A 19500-nucleotide genomic window follows, 5' to 3' on the forward strand; every position below is an offset into this window, starting at 1 on the left:
AATTTCAAATGTGATTATCTACACACTTAATGTGTTTTAATAATATATTCAATTAATACCGGTTTCTAACTTTTCTTTTACGGTGCATTTATTGTTTTAAAATAAATTATATGCAATAGTCAATTTTAATTATCATTTTCGAGGCAGTGCCAATTGGCCTGAACAGTTTAAAAAAGAATAATAATTTTTAAAAAGGAAAAGAAAATAATTTTTTGAGGGCAATTGGTAATCAAGGTGCAGCTGTGTCCGTGTTTCTCCCTCGAGCGTGCAAGTATTTGAGTTTAGTTTGGGTAGGTTTTTCTCATTTATTGCGTAGATTTGGTTAAATAATAAATAAGCACCAAACATTTAAGGATTTAGGGTTAAAATGAAGTTAATTATTTTGCGATAAAAGGAGAAAGGACTAAATCTCAACAATAAGGTGTGTTGTGACTGTCATTTATCGGAGATTTTAAAAGGCGATAAAAATCGGAATGCCATTTCTAATAAGCGCATTTAAATCCGAAAGAAAACGATGAAGCCGGAAAACATGATTTGTAATTGAATTAGACCACCGGTTCAACCATTGGCTATATGAAAAGGCCCGGTGCCCCCCGCATTCCGCCCTAAAAGCTCCTCCCCTCACGCATCCAAACACTTGGCTGTGCGGAGGACCACATCTTATAAGAGCCCCCGAGAGTCATGTCTGTACCATCATCTGATCTGAAAACCCAGCAGAAAGCAGGAGAAAGATTTTGAACTTCCGCCCCCTTCCATCACCCATTCTGGAGGGAGGCTTGCAAGTCCCCCCCCAGAACTAAACAGGGCGCCTCTTTTCAGCTCACATTGGCCTTACCGGACCCTTGACTCGCCTTCAAATATGCAGCTAGAGAACATCCTCCCCAGTGGTCTACCCAAGACGTTTTACAACCTCTCCTCGTCGGACAGTGCCAACAACAGCCCGAGGCCTCCATCGCAACTTGATTATCAAGAAGTGGAGCGAACGGAACCGGAGTCCAACGGTGCTCCTAAAAAATACCTACCGGCCGTGGGGAACGGGATGCTGGGTGACCCAGAGGGGGAAAACACGTTCTCTAAAGCCGGGCCCGATGGGAGGAAAGGCTCCCCGGTGCTCGGTGAGGACGAACTGACCAGCGGCCGGCGGTACAACTTAGACGAACTGGGTTCTGACCGCTATTTCATCTCGTCATCTCAGGCGAGTTCCGACATGGCGAGTCCGTGTTCCCTCTTTCCATACGCAGGGCAAACGGGCTCCGTTTACACGGGGACCACCGGGTCCAGGTACCCGGCTTCACTCCATTATGGATCAGTTCTGCCGCCCGCCGGGTTCTCCTCTCCGTCCGTGTGTACCGGACGGAGTCAGTTCGGAAGCGGGGGCTACCAGTTCAGTCAGGGTCCAGGGTGTTTATACCCGTCTTATCCTGGCACCGGTATCAGCTCCATGTCTCTGCCGGGATCCGGCACCGGCCCGCGGGCGCAGGTTTACCTTTGCAACCGGCCTCTGTGGCTCAAATTTCACCGGCACCAGACTGAAATGATCATCACCAAGCAGGGCAGGTAAGACAATCAAAAATGCCGTCAGAAAATAGATTTAATACATTTTATTAATGATTTTAACACACGGATTCTTTTAACTTTTGTTCCAACTGTTCATTTTTTTGTCTTAATCATAAGAAATTTTCGTTACCCCAAATATTTTAGATAATTTTAAGGAAATTGTGCACATCGATTAAAGTATTAATAATGGTTTTTTTTGTTTTTTCTAGGCGGATGTTTCCGTTCCTGAGCTTCAACATCACCGGGCTGAACCTCACCGCTCACTATAATGTCTTTGTGGAAGTTATTCTGGCCGACCCAAATCACTGGCGTTTTCAAGGGGGAAAATGGGTCACTTGTGGAAAAGCAGACAATAATATGCAAGGTTTGTTAATTAATTAACATTTCTTTATAATTCAAAAAAAGTGAATATGATTTAATATTTCATACACATTTTTTAAATATCATGTGAATGCAATGCAAATATGATTTGATTATGGGATTACCCATGAAGGCTGAACAAAGTATATTTTTTCACTACTGAAATTTAAAATTATTGGCCAAGAAGTGTGTGTAGGGCTGAGCGTAAGAGGTTGTGAAATTGCCATATGAACGAATTGTTCTTACTTTTCAAGATTGTTTTATGGATCTATATTATTCATAATTACTGCATTCTAATTTATTTGTTAGATTACATTTAAATGAGCTATTTGTATTGCAATGAACGAAATAATTCAAATTCAATTATTGTTTCATGTTAAATTATGTCTAAATGTAGGTTAAAAAAAATCGGTTTGAAATATAGGCCTGTTTAAATATAAAGCATGCTCGAACTAAATCTTCAGATTATTACACAGAGGACAAAATTCACACATTTCCAATACATTAACCTCTAACAAAATCTGATTTCAATATTACAGGTAACAAAATGTATGTTCATCCTGAATCCCCAAATACTGGCGCTCACTGGATGAGGCAAGAAATCTCTTTTGGCAAGTTGAAGCTGACAAACAACAAAGGGGCCAACAATAATAACACACAGGTCAGATTATTTTCTTTCTCATATGTATTTTCTATAAAACCTTTTTATGTGAAATTTAAAAAATGTTTTAATCTAAAATCAAAATGGATTCTCCTTGATGTTTTTTTTCTTCCATAAAATGCTGGATTCTTGAAATATTTGTCCTTTTACAATAATTGCACATGCGAAAGCAGTTTGTTTCTGGTTCTCAGTGTTGCATGCATTTCATTTTTCAGATGATCGTCTTGCAATCACTTCACAAATACCAACCACGGCTCCACATTGTTGAAGTGACAGAGGATGGCGTGGAAGACATGAGTAACGAGGCCCGGACTCAAACCTTCACCTTTCCTGAAAACCAATTCATAGCTGTCACAGCTTACCAAAACACAGATGTAAGAATGACTGACATACGTGACATATATTTTACAATACAGATATACAGTATATTGATTTATTTGGCTTTATTTCTTTCTACAGATCACACAGCTGAAGATTGACCACAATCCATTTGCAAAAGGTTTTCGGGACAATTATGACTCGTAAGTTTCTTGCACTAACATTCCAATGAAAGCATCCTTCAAATCTATCCCCTTTCCCCCCCCATTTAACCAGAATGTACACAGCCCCAGAGAGTGACAGGTTGACTCCATCTCCAACAGACTCTCCGCGATCAACCCAAATTGTTCCCGGGGCTCGCTATGCCATGCAGCCGTTCTTTCAGGACCAATTTGTCAATAACTTGCCACAAAACCGCTTCTACAGCAGCGAACGGGCCGTACCCCAAACCAACAGCCTCCTGTCACCACAAACCGAAGATGCCACCGCTGCCGCCTCAGCTCAGCGTTGGTTCGTCCCTCCGGTACAGCAGCCTAGCACCAACAAGCTGGACCTGTCCTATGACAATGACTATTCCACCAGTAGTCTACTGTCCTATGGCATCAAACCTCTATCCCTACAGACATCCCACGCCCTCAGCTATTACCCGGATTCAGCCTTTGCCTCCATGGCTGCCGGATGGGGCAGCAGGAGCTCCTATCAGCGGAAGATGACCACAGGCTTGCCCTGGTCCCCTCGCCCAAGCCCGCCAGCCTTTGTGGAGGACCAGCTGGGGGCCACTAAAGACAAGCTCCCCGAAGAAACGGCTCCGTCGACGACCACCTGGATTGAGACTTCTCACTCGCTGAAATCTGTGGATTCTAGCGATTCCGGCGTGTATTCCATGGTGTGCAAGAGACGCAGGATGTCCCCCGTGGGTTCCAGTACAGAGAACTCTCCCACCATAAAGTGTGAAGACTTGACTACTGAGGATTACAATAAGGACAACCCAAAAGGCATGGGTTATTATGCATTCTACACAAGCCCCTAAGACTATAATTTATTCAAACTTGGTATACCTGAGTACTCGCCATTCCTTGTTAATATCTTTTTTTTTTCTCTTTTCTCTAAAGGTGCCAAAGCTTAGTGTTGCTCACCCCAAGCAAGCTGCACAAGGTTTTTTTTCCCCCCCAGGCCAATCCGTTTCGCTCATATCTGAGCAGCAATTGTTATTTTTGAACAAGCATGCTTCTTTTTAAATGATTTATTTCTTCTTTTTTTTAAAGAAAAAATGAAAAAGCAGATTGAATTTGTTCTCCCCCGTCCATGGTGTATTTAAGTCGTTCCCATTGTACGATATTTGTGCACTTTAGAATGTGATGTACCTTGTAAAAAAATTGTCTTCATGGAGGTGTAATGAAATGGAAAAATAAAGCTGCTTTTCATCAAGCATCATTCATGTCTTCCCTTGAGTAATTTAATTGTCAAGCTTATTTCACTATGAATTAATTAGTGACTACTTGTATAAAGGTCTCAAATAAAAGTTATGTAAAAAAATTGTCACATTTATGTAGCCCCCATTTTTCAAAGATTCCAAAGACTTCCCAGATACAGATTTAACTTTACATTTTTTATTGTCAATATTACATTTAAAGAGTCGGGATAAAAACATTAAATAAGTAGTACTGCAATAATTGTCATATGTATACATAAAATTAATCACACCCTGATTTAACACCATTAGTATTCATTTTTTTTAGGCTTACATTAGGTTAAGGGTTAATCAATATACATCTATCATATGAGTCATATCAGCATTGGCTCTTTTATGAATTCATTGGTGCTCATTACTGATGACTTCTGATAAAGTTAAATGGCTCATATGCAAATAAGCAGCAAATATATTTCTTGGAGTCAGACGTTCCATATGTGACTGAGCACAGATAAATGTTTTGAAAATTGCACACTGATTCTAAAATAAAAGGCAAAAATATTTCACTAAATGATTTTTATATTGACAATTCCTTACTAAACATAACATAAAATAAAATACCTGTTTTGTTGATCTTAAGTTTCATTATAATAAAATTAAGACTGTTAATCGTGTTTTCATCATGTTTTCATCATGTTTTCAAAAATCAGATTTGGTTAAGAGTATTCCACCATATAAGAAATAAAATCACCACTCCTTTCTTTGTTTTGTTGCATATAATATATATTTAATATCGGCGGGCCGACGGCTGAGTGTTTAGCACGTCGGCCTCACAGTGGGAGCCCTGAGTTCAAATCCAGGTCTGTCCACTTGTGTGGAGTTTGCATGTTCTGCGTGGGTTTTCTCTGGGTACTCTGGTTTATTCCCACATTCCAAAGACATGCATGGTAAGTTGGTTGGCCCTAGGTATGAGTATGAGCGTGAATGGTTGTTTCTCCTTGTTCCCTGTGATTGGCTGCCCACCAATTCAGGGTGTCCCCCGCCTCTGGCCTGAAGTCAGAATAGGCTCCAGCACCCCCAGCGACCCTATCGATTATTTATTTGTCTGTTTGTTTGTTGTTGTTATTTGTCCACTTTGTGGTGAAAGCTTTAAATGCCATTATAATTGTCTAATGGCAATAAAAGCATTCAATTCAATTCAATTTAGGCAAGATGTTGGTTGAATCTTGACCTGACAAACACCATATTCACATGTGAATAAAATTGTGATACCTCACTCAAACTTTACATACATGTTGGAGGGAACAACATACAAACATGTTATGTAATACTTTTATTTTTAAAAGAACACAACTGCATTACTATTGTAAGAAAGTCCTAATATTTGCGCACTTTGTGGTCTCCTTGCCTGTTTGACTTAGTGTGAATCATCACCCAAACATTTGAAATTAGTTGTGTGCGGGATTTCTAATTAATTTTGTTGTGAGACTCCTTGACAAAAGGAGGAGTCTAACTCCAATTAACACTTCCTAACAAGATAGATTAACATGGCCTCATCACAAAAGTTGTTAAAAAAAAGAATGAAAGGAGCCTTTAACGTGATTGCAGTCTGGAGAATGAAAACGTTGGCATTTCTGTTAGCAGGTTGTTCGTCAGCACATCATGATTATCTCTTTCCTTCCATGATTTTCTGACATTTCCTACCTATACAATTAGAACAATTGGAATAATCAAATTTCTAAAAAATATTTTACTATTGATTAATAGGAGGTAGACATGAAAATAACACCTGAAAAAGGCAATTTTGATATTGTGGTTCACTAAAATCCAATAACTGGAAGTCTTTATGGACTTCTTTAGCTGTATTGTGTGTGAACTTTTTTTCATCCACGTCCATCTATAGGGATCTCTATTAGTGCCATTAATGAAAGTTACATAAAGTGTAGGGCAAATAAAAATTTGAAGACAGTGTAAAATAGAAGGGCTTTTGACATCCTAACACAGATGAGGTCCTTAGGTTGTTTTTTCACCTCGAGTCACACACAATTACTGCTCTCACAGACTAAATTTAGCTGCGGGCGAACTTGTGTTTGGGTCAACATTATTATTATTATTATTATGATTATTATTATTATTATTATTATTATTATTATTATTATTATTATTATCCTTTATCAGTGATCAAGGGAGGGACAAGAATGGAACAGTGGCGATTATGTTCACGTATATGTATATGCATACGTATGTGTATATGTATGTATATATATATATATATATATATATATATATATATACACATACATATATTTATATTTATATATATATTCATATATACACACATATATACATACATATATATACATGTACATATATACACATATATACATATATGTATATACATACACATATATACATATATACACATATATACATACATACACACATACATATATATATACATACATATATACATGTATATACACACATATATATATATACATATATATATATATACACACATATACATATGTATATAAGCCATTTTTGTTATGACCTTTGCTTTATGGCAAGGTGCTCCATCGTGCTGGAAAAGGCATTCTTCATCACCAAATTGCACTTGTATGGTTGGGAGAAGTTGCTCATCATCTTCCATAACGCGAATCCTTGAAAGGGTTGCAGGGGTTACTGGTGCCTAACCCAGCTGACTTTGGGCGAAAGGCAGACTATACCCTAAACTGGTCGCCGGTCAGCCGTAGGGCACTTAGAGAGACAAACGACTAAACGCTCTCACAATCATACTGTCACCAGCGGGAATCGAGCCCACACCTGCCCGCACCAAAGCCAGGCGAGTGAACCTTCTACACTGTAGCTCTTATGTACCGTCAACACCAAATTAAATTATAACTAATTTGACATTGTTAAAGCTATGTATCTCTGTATAGAGATGGGTTTTATTTTCTGGTTTAATTTATCTCCTGTATATTCTATTTTTTCATTTTCCAAACTGGTTATCCTCACAAATGTGGTGGGGGTCCTGGAGCCAATCCCAGCCAACTATGGGCAGCAGGTGGGGAGACTGACAGCCATTCTCGCTCACACTCATTCCTCGGGGCAATTTAGAGTGTTCAACCAGCCTACAGTGTGTACTTTTGAGATGTGGGAGGAAACCGGAATATCCGGAGAAAACCCATGCAGGCCCGAGGAGAAAATGCAAACTCCACAGAGAACGATAGAACCCTCGATCTCAAAACTACGAGGCAGACGTGCTGACCATTTTTTCCCCCAGACCGCCCTATCTTATCCCTATTTCTGTGTTTTTCAAATTTGGAAGTGTACCTTATTGCATGGTTGCTCTATTTGCTAATACCTACTCTTTTTTGTCATTTTCTTATAAGAATTGTTGGCCATTTTTACAAAATTAATTAAATCTTTTAGTTAATTTAAACATTTCAACAAATGGTTCATTGTTTTGTTCCTTTAAAGATCTAAAAAAAAAAAAAAAAATGTTGCTGGGTTTTAACAAAGCGTGAATAGGCATGTTAGGATTTGACAAATAGCATAGTATATATATAAAATAGTTAATATATAAAATAGTTGAGGCGTCTTTGCAGGTGCCAAATAACATTGACCTGAATTGGAATTAACTCCATTGAAACTGCTTCATCATTGGTGCATATGTATAATGCTCACAGGTCTGTTGGAGTGAGACCACTGTGTGAGATGAGTCTCAAGTAAGTAAGGCCTCAAATGTTTGAAAGAAGGTGTTGAGTGTTGGCAGAGAGCACAGAGGTGAAAGGAACCGGTGTTGCAGAGAAGCCCTTGTGTCAGATCCATGTGAACTGCTTCGGATGGGCTTCGAATCAATGGTGCATCCCTAATATTGGAGAGAGGATCCCACAGCTGAGCTGCACTTAACAGCGCATTGATTTTCAAACCTCTGCTTTCCCTCTGGAGGCTGGTGGGACACATATGAACAGGCCGGACCACCCCACTCCACCCATTCTGACACCACCATTTACTGTATCCACAGCCCCTCCCAGCATTTACCCAAATTTGTGTTTACGTGAATACCCCATGCTGGTCATTGCCCTCTCTGGCCCCACTCCTTCAGTGTCCCTAAGGAGTCATACTGGATATAAGGGGCACAAGGCTTTCCAAAGGATCCCAGAAGAGTGATGCTTGGGATAGGACTTAAAGAAGCAGCCGTGTGGAAAAGATATGAATCAAAATCAATGCAATTGCACTTTGGGAAGTTCCAACAGATTCAGGGGATTTTGCTTTCTCTTTTTTGGTGCCCTCAAAAGGTTTTGCCAATTGGGACAAAACAGCCGAGACCTTTTGGGACAAAAGGGTTCAATGGTTTACACAGGAAATACTTATTTGCTGATTTGAGAATAAATTCACATATCTTAACCTTGAATAAAACATGCAGTTTTTTTGGATCAAATAAAATAATGACTTGGTATAAATAAACACGTCTGGTACAAGGTTTGCTTAAAATAACCCACAATACATTGTGGTCTATTTGGAGAAATGAAATATTGCTTTCCTTTCAAAATGTGCGGGCAGGTTAAGTACAGTGGTACCTCGTGATACAACATGCTCATGGTACGACGAAAATGTCGATCGAATAATTGGCTAGCGATACGATTAAAATTTCGAGATGCGACGAAGCCAGGTGGCCATGACATGAGAGGCTGTTTATCATTGTAGCGCACTGTCTTTTTTTCCCGTGTCTCTTTCGTGTATAACTACTATATCTACGAGGACTGAACGATTTATTCAGACGAGTTTCGACCAGGAAACGCACAACGCGCATGCGCAGGAAAAAAGAGGGCTTTCTGGGTAATGAAGTATACTCGTGCACACAACACCCATAGGCAATGGCACCCTTTCCTTTCTCAGAATAAAGCTTCGTTACCCACAATCAATACATGGGTAAGCTCAGCTATTGCATTTCCTGTTATTCTTTCTAAGGAAGGAAGCTCCCGCGATCGTTCTTTGAAGACTATTTCTCGTTGGCAAGTGGTCGTGCGTTATCCTATTGTGAGGACATTTGTGTGCATCATTTTCAGAATATTTTGAAGGCAATACAATAGCAAACAGTCCATCGATAGCGAACGTGTGGGTGGAGGCGTGGCAAACCGCTAACCCGGAAAAACGAAGGTAACAAAAGATTACAACAAAATTAGAATTCAGTTTTGTGTAAAGTTACATTAAACGTATGTTTGAGTGTGTCTGTATATATTTATCCAAGTTAATTTAAATTTGTTTGTTCGTTTATGAGTGCGTTGTTGCCGTGGCTAAAGTCCCCCCGAAGAGTCCCCACCTCCGCCTCTGTGTGTGTCGTTGTCTCTCCCCTCCGTGAAATGCGTCTAATTTTACATCTATTAAACACATTTTATTACTATTAAACCACTCGTCATTTATTACTTTGTCAATATATGGCGAATTAGAAGAAATAAAACATTTTTTTCCAATCCAATATCCTGTTTTTGGTGTTTTTTCAGAGGGTTGGAACGAATTAATTTGTTTTCAATTCATTTCAATGGGAAACGTTCGCTCGAGTTACGAAAAGCTCGACATACGATCTCAGTCTCGGAACGGATTACGATCGTATGTCGAGCACTCTTTTTGCCCGTGCATGCGTGTTGTGCGTTTCCTGGTCGAAACTAGTCTGAATAAATCGTTCGGTCCTCGTAGATATAGTAGTTATACACGGAAAGAGATGCGGCAAAAAAGACAGTGCGCTACAATGATAAACAGCCTCTAATGTCATGGCCACCTTGCTTCGTTGCATCTCGAAATTTTAATTGTATCGCAAGCCAATTATTCGATCGAAATTTTCGTCGTAACACGAGAATGTTGTATGACGAGCATGTTGTATCAAGAGGTACCACTGTATTTGAAAAATCAGCTCACGACAAAGTATTGAAGAGGATAGTGAAAGTAAAAAAAGACCTACTGTTGAAAGATGATTACAGATTTGTTTTATTTTTTCTTTATCATCTCATCCGTTCTTCCTCATTGACACGTTCATATATATTTTTTTACCCTCTTATCCTGCAGTACTCATGGAGAAAACTCTTTCTCAAATCATCACAACACCTTTCAGTGATTGTTGGTTTGACTCCCAGGTGGATATCAACACAATGCTTCTTCCGCTTGTCTAAATCCTGACTCATTCACAGCTGCATTATTTAGATGTATGTGTCTTGGATGGTACACAGCACATTTCCTTGTGCACTAATAGGCTCAGAGTATCTCTAAGATCGTGGGTACAATTAAGAGGTGAGAGTTTGATCTCCCACCTTTTCACTTCTATTTCTGAGCTACTCTGTGATTATGGTAGAGGTTGATGGGCAGGTGTGGAATGATCTCTGTTTTCTATTATTCAAACACGATAACATTTTTAATGAGTATGATCATAGAAAGGTAACAATAGACACAAGTGAAGCTCATTTGGCATCGTTGGTGTTCCATCAAGACAATTTTAAGACAATTCATAAATATTAAACAGGACAAGCAAAATAGATTATCACAGTGACAGTGAAAATGTCAAAATCTCCTATATGATTTTTTGTAGAAAAAATTACTGACCAAGTAATTATCAAATAGAATATTCTGAATATTGAATTAAATCTCTTCTTTTTCAAAAGCCGTCAATATCAAGAGCTTCTCTGTTGGTATAACACTGCTACCTGCTGGTAGAAGCTGGTTAAAACAAATCAAAACATGTTTCTTATTTACTTACATTGCGGGATCTCTCAAAAGGAAAAAAACGACCGTAATTGAAACCTTAAAAGGCCCAATTTAATAATAATAATTTAAAAAAATACCCAGGGCGGCTGAAACGCGTCTCATTGCCGACAAAGGGATGATAGATGCGGCAAATTGGAATTACTACACTCATACTGGCCGCACCGAAGGCAGGAAGAAGAACCACTGGACCATCAGGGGGTCAATATAAATGTTCTTTTAATAAATTAAATTGGTTAAAAAAATACATTTTTTAAATAAAAGTGCAGACAGTGAGCTCCACTCACAGTGAGGGGTGGAAAACGTAAATATATCATAGAATTCCTATGCTTCGTGAGATGATGTGACATATATTTCGACCACATTTGCGATATAATTAACTTTTTAGACTAATAATGAAATTAAAATATTAATTGTTGTTGGACGCCGGTTGATAAAGAATACAAATCACACAAAATACCGACATTAGTTTAACATGAACTAAAACAAAAACCCCGCTTTGCTTCAGCAACGAACTAAAACCCACCCTTAAAATGACGCATTTGCTTTTGATTGGCCAATAACCTCTATGTCAAAATATGATTGGTAACCACCGACTGTCAGTCAATATGAAGGCGTGGCCGTCACGTCATGAGCAAACGAGCGGTCGCCAGACAGTCCCCTTGTTCACTCAAGTGTCCCATTGCCGGTTTCCACTACTCTACACAACCGGCAATTTTTTTTACCGGTGGCCCCAAGGCCTAGCGGGGAGTGGGATGGATGAATCATCGGAACAAACGCGACCCTTCTTGAGATCAGTACGTAACCGCACCCCACCGGGAACCGCTAACTTAGTGTCACGTCTGCCTGTTTCTTTGTCCGTCTGTTACCTTGTGTTTGCCTGGCAGCTGGTTAAGCACAAGGGATGCTTTACGCGACCAATTCAATCGAGTTCCCTCCGGAAACTGCTATTGTTAGCCAGCTTTCTTCTTCTGACACGTGGCGTGACGTTAAGAAGTTGTTAGTAAGAGTGTAGTACTTTTCAAAATAAATAAAATTCTCTGCTTTTTGTTGTTCTTTGAGATGGGCTGTACAAGATATTAACTTGCTAGCTAATTGGGCTAGCCGTGGGCGATCTCCTCTCAGTTTACTTGTAATGTTTATTCAGTAATTTAAGGAGTCAAACCGGTAGAATCGTTTCTGATGAACCTCCTTTAGACTTTACAAAATGGTATTCTTTCAGCTGACATCTAACATATAACTTTTTATTGCCATTTAACTGTCCACTTTCCTTTTGATTGGCTTAAAAATGTCACTTGTGTCCAGTCAATATGACAGTAATTTATTTGATTTCTTGCTAAGAATTTTGGATCTCAGTTAAGTTCAGCACTTAAAAACAAACTTTATTCATTTATCTTCCCCCTTTCATTGTTTCTTTTTTAAATTAAAGAAAGTCAACTTAAATCAGTAGAGACTGTGTATTGAATCCCTGTGACCTATCAGTCAAACTTTAGTGACAGATGGGATCCAGACTGTCAAATTTAGGAGCTGTTCGAACAAATCCAAAAAAGAAACAGGTTGCAGTGCTAAGTGTGAAATGTCTAACTGACTGATCTTAATGCTGGTGTAGGGTTGCCTACTGCTATGTTTATATGTGTCTGTCTAGGTACTTATTTGTACGTGTAAAATCATGTGCTTAGTGGTGAGGAAACACGATCCCTTTGCTCCTCAAGAAAAAAAAATGGCTTTCTTGATCACTGCTCAGTGCTAAAGTTTTTCCCCGGTCACGAAAATGATTGGGTTTAATGTTATTGCGTCAAAACGGGCACTCGGTCGTTTGGTCGCCGGTCTTTTGGTCGTCGCCCGGAATGTTATTGATAATTACCATTTAAATCGTTGCTCAAATTCCCTAAATACAAACTGCGAATTATTATTTAGTCATACTTAATGCCTTATTAATTATTAGGCTAAAGAAAAGCTCCAAATTTCCCGGACTTTTATTGTGTTTTGTTGGAGAACTTGTTAAGACGCTGACTGACGTCCCTTCCTAAGGGTACAACTCATGGACATACAAACTCTTATACACTCATGCGTCGGCTCAGTGAAACTGCTCAGGGGCATTGTTGGCTTTTATTGATGCGTAGACCGTGTTGTCGTCCGTTGTTTGGGTCCGGTCGACCAAAAGACCGGCGACCAATCGACCGCGGTCAAAACGTAAGCTGTATGAGAGACATTCCAAATGACTGTTTCTCTCATTCTGTTTGTGTTATTGAGCAAGATACTAAACTTGCAGGTGCTCCTGATGCAGCAAAAGTGAATGAGGAAAACTACATAGATAATTGACAAGTGCTGTACAAAACATCATGAGTTCCAAACTGCCAGTCCACATTTACAGAAGTGAGCTCATTTGGATGCATTTGGTGCATCATACGGTAGACATCCAGAGATATCAACAAGAGCAAGTATGAAAATACTTGTTCCCTGCTGCCTCTCATTCTTTCATTTGTGTAGAGCAGTAAGTACAGCAGATTCAGTGGATTGAGTGACCTTTTCTACTTCCGTTAAGATTATGCTTAAAATTGTGTTCCAAAAAATCCGGCTTGTCCATGTTTTTGTGTGTGTTGTTGATGACCTGTTGATCAGGGTTTCACATAATGCACTTTTTTCCATTCAGTTTAGTTATTTTTTTTATTATTGGTGCTACATTTTTGGTTTAAAGTGGTGTACTTATGAAATTATTTCGTTCCTGAACTTGTTTCATGTCATAAATTTTTTTGTAAGTAAAGCAGTACTTTTTATGTATCGTTTTTTTTCTCGAATATAAGCCGTATTTGTCGCTAAAAAATGATGACTAAATCCAGGATACTGCTTATATGCGCATAAATTAGACTTGACATGCACGAAACTGCAAGGTGTCAAAGACGAAACTCCATAACGCGAGACAATGCGGCTGATCATTTATTTCAAAATAAAGAAACGATAAACCGATCGTTAAAATATCAGCCTTGATACCTGCGTAAAGTGTTTCTCATGCAAATGCTTGGTGAAAACTAGACCGCTATGGACACACTTCCTAGATGTATTTGTGATTTTTTTTTTTTAATTTGTCTACATGCAGGCAACACCCTTTCGAACACAGAAAAAAAGATTTTGAAGGCTTAGCTGGATGATTGTACATTTGTGATTATGAAATAAAACAAGTGTGCCCTACGTCTGACTGGCGACCAGTCTAAAGTGTAGTCTGTCTTTCGCCCGAAGATAGCTAAGTTAGGCTCCGGCAACCCCCGCAACCCTTTCGAGGATGGACGGTGTGAAAGATGAATGATAATGAAATTTAAAAAAAATCTGCTTTGATTTTTTTTTCCTATTTATATCTTGATAAAAAGTGACAACAATTGCAGTAATATCTCTCATCTCATTTTTCTGAACCGCTTTATTCTCATTAGGGTCGCGGGGGTCTCCAGCAACCCTTACAAGGATGCACAGTACAGATCATGAATGACTTATTGTGATATGAGAAAAACAACAAAACAAAGTTCATATCTATAGTCTCATTTTCTGAATTGCTTTATCCTCATTAGGGGGTGCTGGAGCCTATTCCAGCTGACTCCGGGCCGGAGTGGGGGACACCCTGAATCGGTGGCCAGCCGATCTAAGGACACAAGGAGACGGACAATCATGCACACACACACACCCATACCTCGGGGCAATTTAGTGTCCAATCATCCTATCATGCATGTTTTTGGAATGTGGGAGGAAACCCACGCAGGCCCGGGCAGAACATGTAAACTCCACACAGGTGTATTGCAGTCATATGAACTATCGAAAGAATCGAGATATTTCGACATTTGAAGCAATATGGCCACCTCAAAATCTTAAATTTCTTTAATTTAAAAGCATCAGGTTCTTGTCAAGATAGGCATTTCTTTTTTCAAATTGAATAATTTGATATTTTGCATTTACAAAGGGAGGCATATTAACTTCCTTATGATTTTGACCCAAATAATGTTCATTATCTCAGAAATACCATGTGCGATGAGTTTTCTTAAGATTTTCCCTTCAAAGTAACACATTTGTATTCCCTCTTAAAACCATGAATATGGAGGTGAAAATTTTGAATCGGGGGGCGTGAGAGTTTACTGTTGAAAGCGAGCAACCAGGTAATCTCTCTCAAAATTATAATCATGAGAGAGAGAGAGTCTGTTCGACCAAACGTCCGGTCGACCAAACGTCCGGTCGACCAAACGTCCGGTCGACCAAACGTCCGGTCGACCAAACGGCCGGTCGACCAAACGTCGGAGTGCCTTGTTTTATAGTCTAGTCCAGGTGTGTCGAACACGCAGCTGATATGGTTTTAATTGTGTTTTTGTGTGCATCTGTCTGTTTTGGTAGGTCACTGTGTAGTGTGGTTCATTGACTCAAGGTTTAAAATGTTTGCCCTTTCTGTCCAACTTGTTCGCTACCCCTAGTCTAGTCAATGCTCAAAATAAAGAAAAACACTGTCTTATATTCGGGCCAAGACGAAGGCAATGTATTAAGAATGCCAAATTGTCTGCCTGTTTCCATTCATCTTTGTCTCGGATAGGTTTTCGTTTGTAACCTGAATACCTCAGCCAGTAAACATTTGTATGTCCTAGGAACGTGTGTGTGTGCCTTCCATGTGCAGCTGTGTGCATGTTTTTTTTTTTCTTTTTAGCTCTTGGCCGGGGCAAATAAAATATTAATGGTGCCATGGTGGGATTGGCTGACGAGCAAAGAGCAGGCTGACAACAGGGTAGAGACGAGTACTGTGTTATGAAGAAGCCAGTTCCCCCTTTCTCTCACTCTCTCTTTTCCCTGCTGTAAGCAGGCATAGGAATTGGGAACAGACGAATGTGATTGTGACTATAGAGCGCGTTCACTACGAGGTAACTGAAAAAATATAGGGGAACAAGCTAACATCTTTCCTAGGATCTCAATGGACAGACAGAGTGAGGAAAAGCATGTACTAACGGTAGGTCCGCCAGTATTTGCATGTGCCATGTTTGGTAGTGTTACTTAAACAATATCACATCTTTTGTAATGATTCATGTATTGTTTGAGTTTCCTCCTTTCCAATTTGGACTACAGTGCTATTAAACAGGGAGTGTGCTTCAAACACTGTCTGGGTGAAATAGAAATGAGAGAAAATATAATCCAAGGTGAAAGAGGGGGTGATTGGATGCAACCCTTCCTTATTTATTCATTCATTTGAAAGCTTCCTGAAATAGGGACATTTGCTTTTCTAATTTTGAATGATTACAAGGAGTGACAAGGAAAAACTAGCTCTGATTGTTATGGTTGCATGATAGAGCAGTACTAAGATAAAAGGGAGAATGTGATGAGACTGGTGGGAAAAGGTAGGTTAAACTTGAAACATGTCTGCCAAGGTTGTGTAACGTAAAGGTGGTGCACACTGTTTGCACAAATGATGCTCACTGACTACTGGCTAAGGTAAACTGTTAATTGTTATGAGCATGGACAATAGACTTATGTACACTCAGTGAGGAACATTAGTTTTTTGGGGACAGAGTCACAGGGGAACAGACTTACGAGGCAGTCATAGACACTTCTTTTGTACTCTCTTACATTCTAAATCCATTTGCTTTTTGTTTTAAAGGACTATTAATACCAGAATTGAATACATGTTTTTAAGCTCTTAAACAAACTTAAAATTTCATGTATAAGTGGGATTATCATGGATCTACACTGGCGTTTTTCTAAAACAGTAAAATACCAGAATTCAGGTAGCTCTCCTAATATTGGATTGGATTGGATTGGATAACTTTGTTCATCCCGTGTTCGGGAAATGTCATTATGACAGTAGCAGAGGGTGATTAGACAGAACAACAAAGCAAAAGCACAAAGTACAAAGCAAATCAAAGTAAATGGGGTCATTAAGAATCACCAAATCAAATCTACTATGACTTCTCATTAGACAGTGGATCACAGCAGTTTATTTCACCATAAAAAAGGCTAACTCTCACATAACTATCTATCTTGTCATTCTGGGTAGTAATACTTGAATTGATGCATCAGGTTTGGTCTGTCATCATGTTGTATGATTAGTTTGGAATAGATCAGTCATCATGTACAGAATTACCTACTGATCTTGCCCACAAATTCGAAAGACCACCACTTCTCAGAGTAATGTCAGTGTGGGGGAGTACAAATTGCTATGCTAATCCTCCTCTAAGAGAAATGTAAACATAAGACACACTTTGTTGTGAACCCAGAGTCACACCTGGACTGATTCTAACAATGGAGTGATTGATTATGGTAATACATGTGGGAATCATCAGCAATGTAACATGAACAAGTAGTGGCATATTCTAAATGCTTTCCATTACAATAAAGTTTTTCCACATGGTTAACAGTAGGTAGTGACTCGCATATTGAGGCCAAGATGTGAGGCAGTATCATGTGTCATTTGAGTATGTGCCTTCATCACCTTTTGTTCTGTTTTCCATCCTGCTTGGGACAAGAAGTTCTCTGTGTTGACTAAGGGAAAAGTAGGCATCCTTCACCTTGAGGATTGTATTACGTCTCTGTTCTTAGTGATTCCAGCTAATTGCACATTTGATCCCTTTGTTGAAAAACCATGTTGACTAATACTTGCAACAGGTAAATGGCATATAACGAAAACAAAAAGATAATTAATTGAGATCTTTGGACCAAAACATCTGTAAGGAAGTGTCCTCATGAATGACCGTACTAAACTATTTCTTTTGTATTTGCTACATTCAGTCCATTATTATAAACCAGTAGTTCACGCCAACATTAGGTCACTGTCACCCTGAGATATTTATAAACGCTGGTGGACTGTCTCAAACAAACACTTGACTCTTATTACAGATCATGCTTTGCCTTTTGAAATTGGAATCAACATGTTGTATCATTTTGTTATGCTTTTGTTAATGTCATATTATTAGAATAATAATACAATATGCTAGACAGTGCATTACATTTTCTCTTTAACGGTTATTGTCAATTGGCATCTTGTTTCAGAAACAATTCTTTTTCTGAAATCCCTTCAAAAATGTCTTTTTGGGTGGGGGTGTGTTTGTTTGGTTATAAAGACAATGAGCAAAGTCTGTTGGCAGAGAACCCTCTGGTGGCACCCTATGTTTAAAAGAAAGAAAAAAATACTAGAATTTTTAAAATATGAATGTTGTGACTACTGTTTTGTCAAGTAATTTACAGTCCTTAAATGTAAAGTATTAAAAAGAAACAATCTCAATGTACACTTTTAAAAATAAAATAAAAATGTTGAAATGTTTTTAAAAAATCTTCCTTTAATGCTAACAGGTAAGTGTAATTCAATAACAGTGTTTCTCAAATAGTTGCGATGCCAGGTAGGGGGGTGCAATGCCTGGGAGCACATACTTTTTTACGAGTATAAACTGTAATTGCACATTGCGCACCTCCCTCGCGTAAAGAAATCTACAAGCACCGTGCTGTACAGGTTGCATTTTTTACTGGAGATAGTATGACCGAGTCGATAATCTGCGATAAAGCCAGGGGAGTCTACATGGACTTGAAAGCAAAGCAACCATCTGAAAAAGACACCAGCAGTACCCTTCAAAGCGAGTCGTAGCTGATTCGATAATTTTAAAAAATTAACTGGTATACACGCTTCTGAGGCATGGAGAAGCAGCAAGTTCCGGCTCGAAAGTTGCAGTTAAAAAGTTCTTTGCCAGGTAAATCTTAACCACTAGTATACAATGTTCTGAAAATTTATATTGCTGTAGGACCATATGATTAAGACCAGGTTTTTATTTTAACAACTGCATGTTTTCACTTTTATTATAGCACCTGAAGACACAAAAATGTAATTAATATAGCAGGAACAGATGGTCCTACTGTCAGGAAACCCCTTTGTATGAGCACAGAGATTTGATATCTATAGGAGCTCATGTGAGCTTCAAGTGACCCACAACCTATAAAGACTATGGCTCAAATTGTTTAAAAAAAGAGGACCAGCAACAGGGATTGAGAGCTGTTGTAGAAGACAATTTGGGGCAATGTTACCAGAGCTTTTGCTTTGTGTTGAAACAAACTAATTCTCAACTTTTAAACCGCACATACCAGTTAGTTTAGGTTATTTGCTTGTCAGGGACTAAATTTCCAGACCCATCAAGCCAGCCAATTATGGTCCTCACTATGATCAGCAACACATACCTCCTATGAGCTCTTAGATGATGCTGGCGTCTCCTCTAAATGCCCAGCCAGCATTGCCTGATTAAAATCACCTATCAGTCAAATAAGTGCCTGTGGCTCACAGCATGCCGTCAGTGTCTACTGAGTGCGGGAGTCTCTATCTCTTATATACAGTTGGCATTCACCAAGCGTGTCTGTTGTGTTGTCCCACACGTGGAAGTTATAGGGATGTGTTGTGCCACACGTGGAAGGTGTAGGGATGTGTTGCATGGAATTG

The 19500-nt window shown here is 39.1% G+C and overlaps 2 protein-coding genes across 12 annotated transcripts in view; both read left to right on the top strand.

Annotated features, from left to right (window-relative positions):
- Positions 1-206: 206 nt before the first annotated feature.
- On the top strand, positions 207-4330 carry eomesa (eomesodermin homolog a). Of its 3 annotated transcripts, none has more exons than XM_077591382.1 (7): positions 207-1557; positions 1767-1921; positions 2457-2578; positions 2794-2952; positions 3038-3099; positions 3173-3891; positions 4009-4330. In XM_077591382.1, exons 1-7 carry the CDS (start codon positions 860-862, stop codon positions 4020-4022), a joined length of 1929 nt encoding a protein of 642 aa, XP_077447508.1. In that variant the 5' UTR covers positions 207-859; the 3' UTR covers positions 4023-4330. The 3 variants fall into 3 exon arrangements, with proteins under 3 accessions (XP_077447508.1, XP_077447509.1, XP_077447507.1); XM_077591383.1 differs by having other exon boundaries at positions 3173-3419; positions 3519-4330; XM_077591381.1 differs by having other exon boundaries at positions 3173-4330.
- A 7376-nt stretch (positions 4331-11706) lies between these two features.
- LOC144067544 (sodium bicarbonate cotransporter 3-like) overlaps positions 11707-19500 on the top strand; it is a 55021-nt gene continuing 47227 nt past the window's right edge. For 8 of the 9 annotated variants that reach the window (XR_013297968.1, XR_013297969.1, XM_077591374.1 and 5 more), the window contains exon 1: positions 11707-11863. Coding sequence is in view for 7 of the 9 variants with exons in the window: in XM_077591374.1 (XP_077447500.1) it covers positions 11822-11863 (42 nt within the window). In the remaining 2 variants the exon portion in view is untranslated. Of the gene's footprint in view, positions 11864-15800; positions 16039-19500 lie in introns of those variants that run through there. The other variant, XM_077591375.1, reaches the window with a different exon arrangement.

Source organism: Stigmatopora argus, chromosome 21, assembly GCF_051989625.1.
Source record: "Stigmatopora argus isolate UIUO_Sarg chromosome 21, RoL_Sarg_1.0, whole genome shotgun sequence".
NCBI classification, from domain to species: domain Eukaryota; kingdom Metazoa; phylum Chordata; class Actinopteri; order Syngnathiformes; family Syngnathidae; genus Stigmatopora; species Stigmatopora argus.

Bases quoted from the DNA above. Each gene is read 5' to 3' on its own strand.
- eomesa (XM_077591381.1), top strand. From the start codon at position 860: ATGCAGCTAGAGAACATCCTCCCCAGTGGTCTACCCAAGACGTTTTAC. The intron at 1,922-2,456 runs GTTTGTTAATTA...TCAATATTACAG, and splicing joins AGCAGACAATAATATGCAAG to GTAACAAAATGTATGTTCAT. The intron at 3,100-3,172 runs GTAAGTTTCTTG...CCATTTAACCAG, and splicing joins TTTCGGGACAATTATGACTC to AATGTACACAGCCCCAGAGA.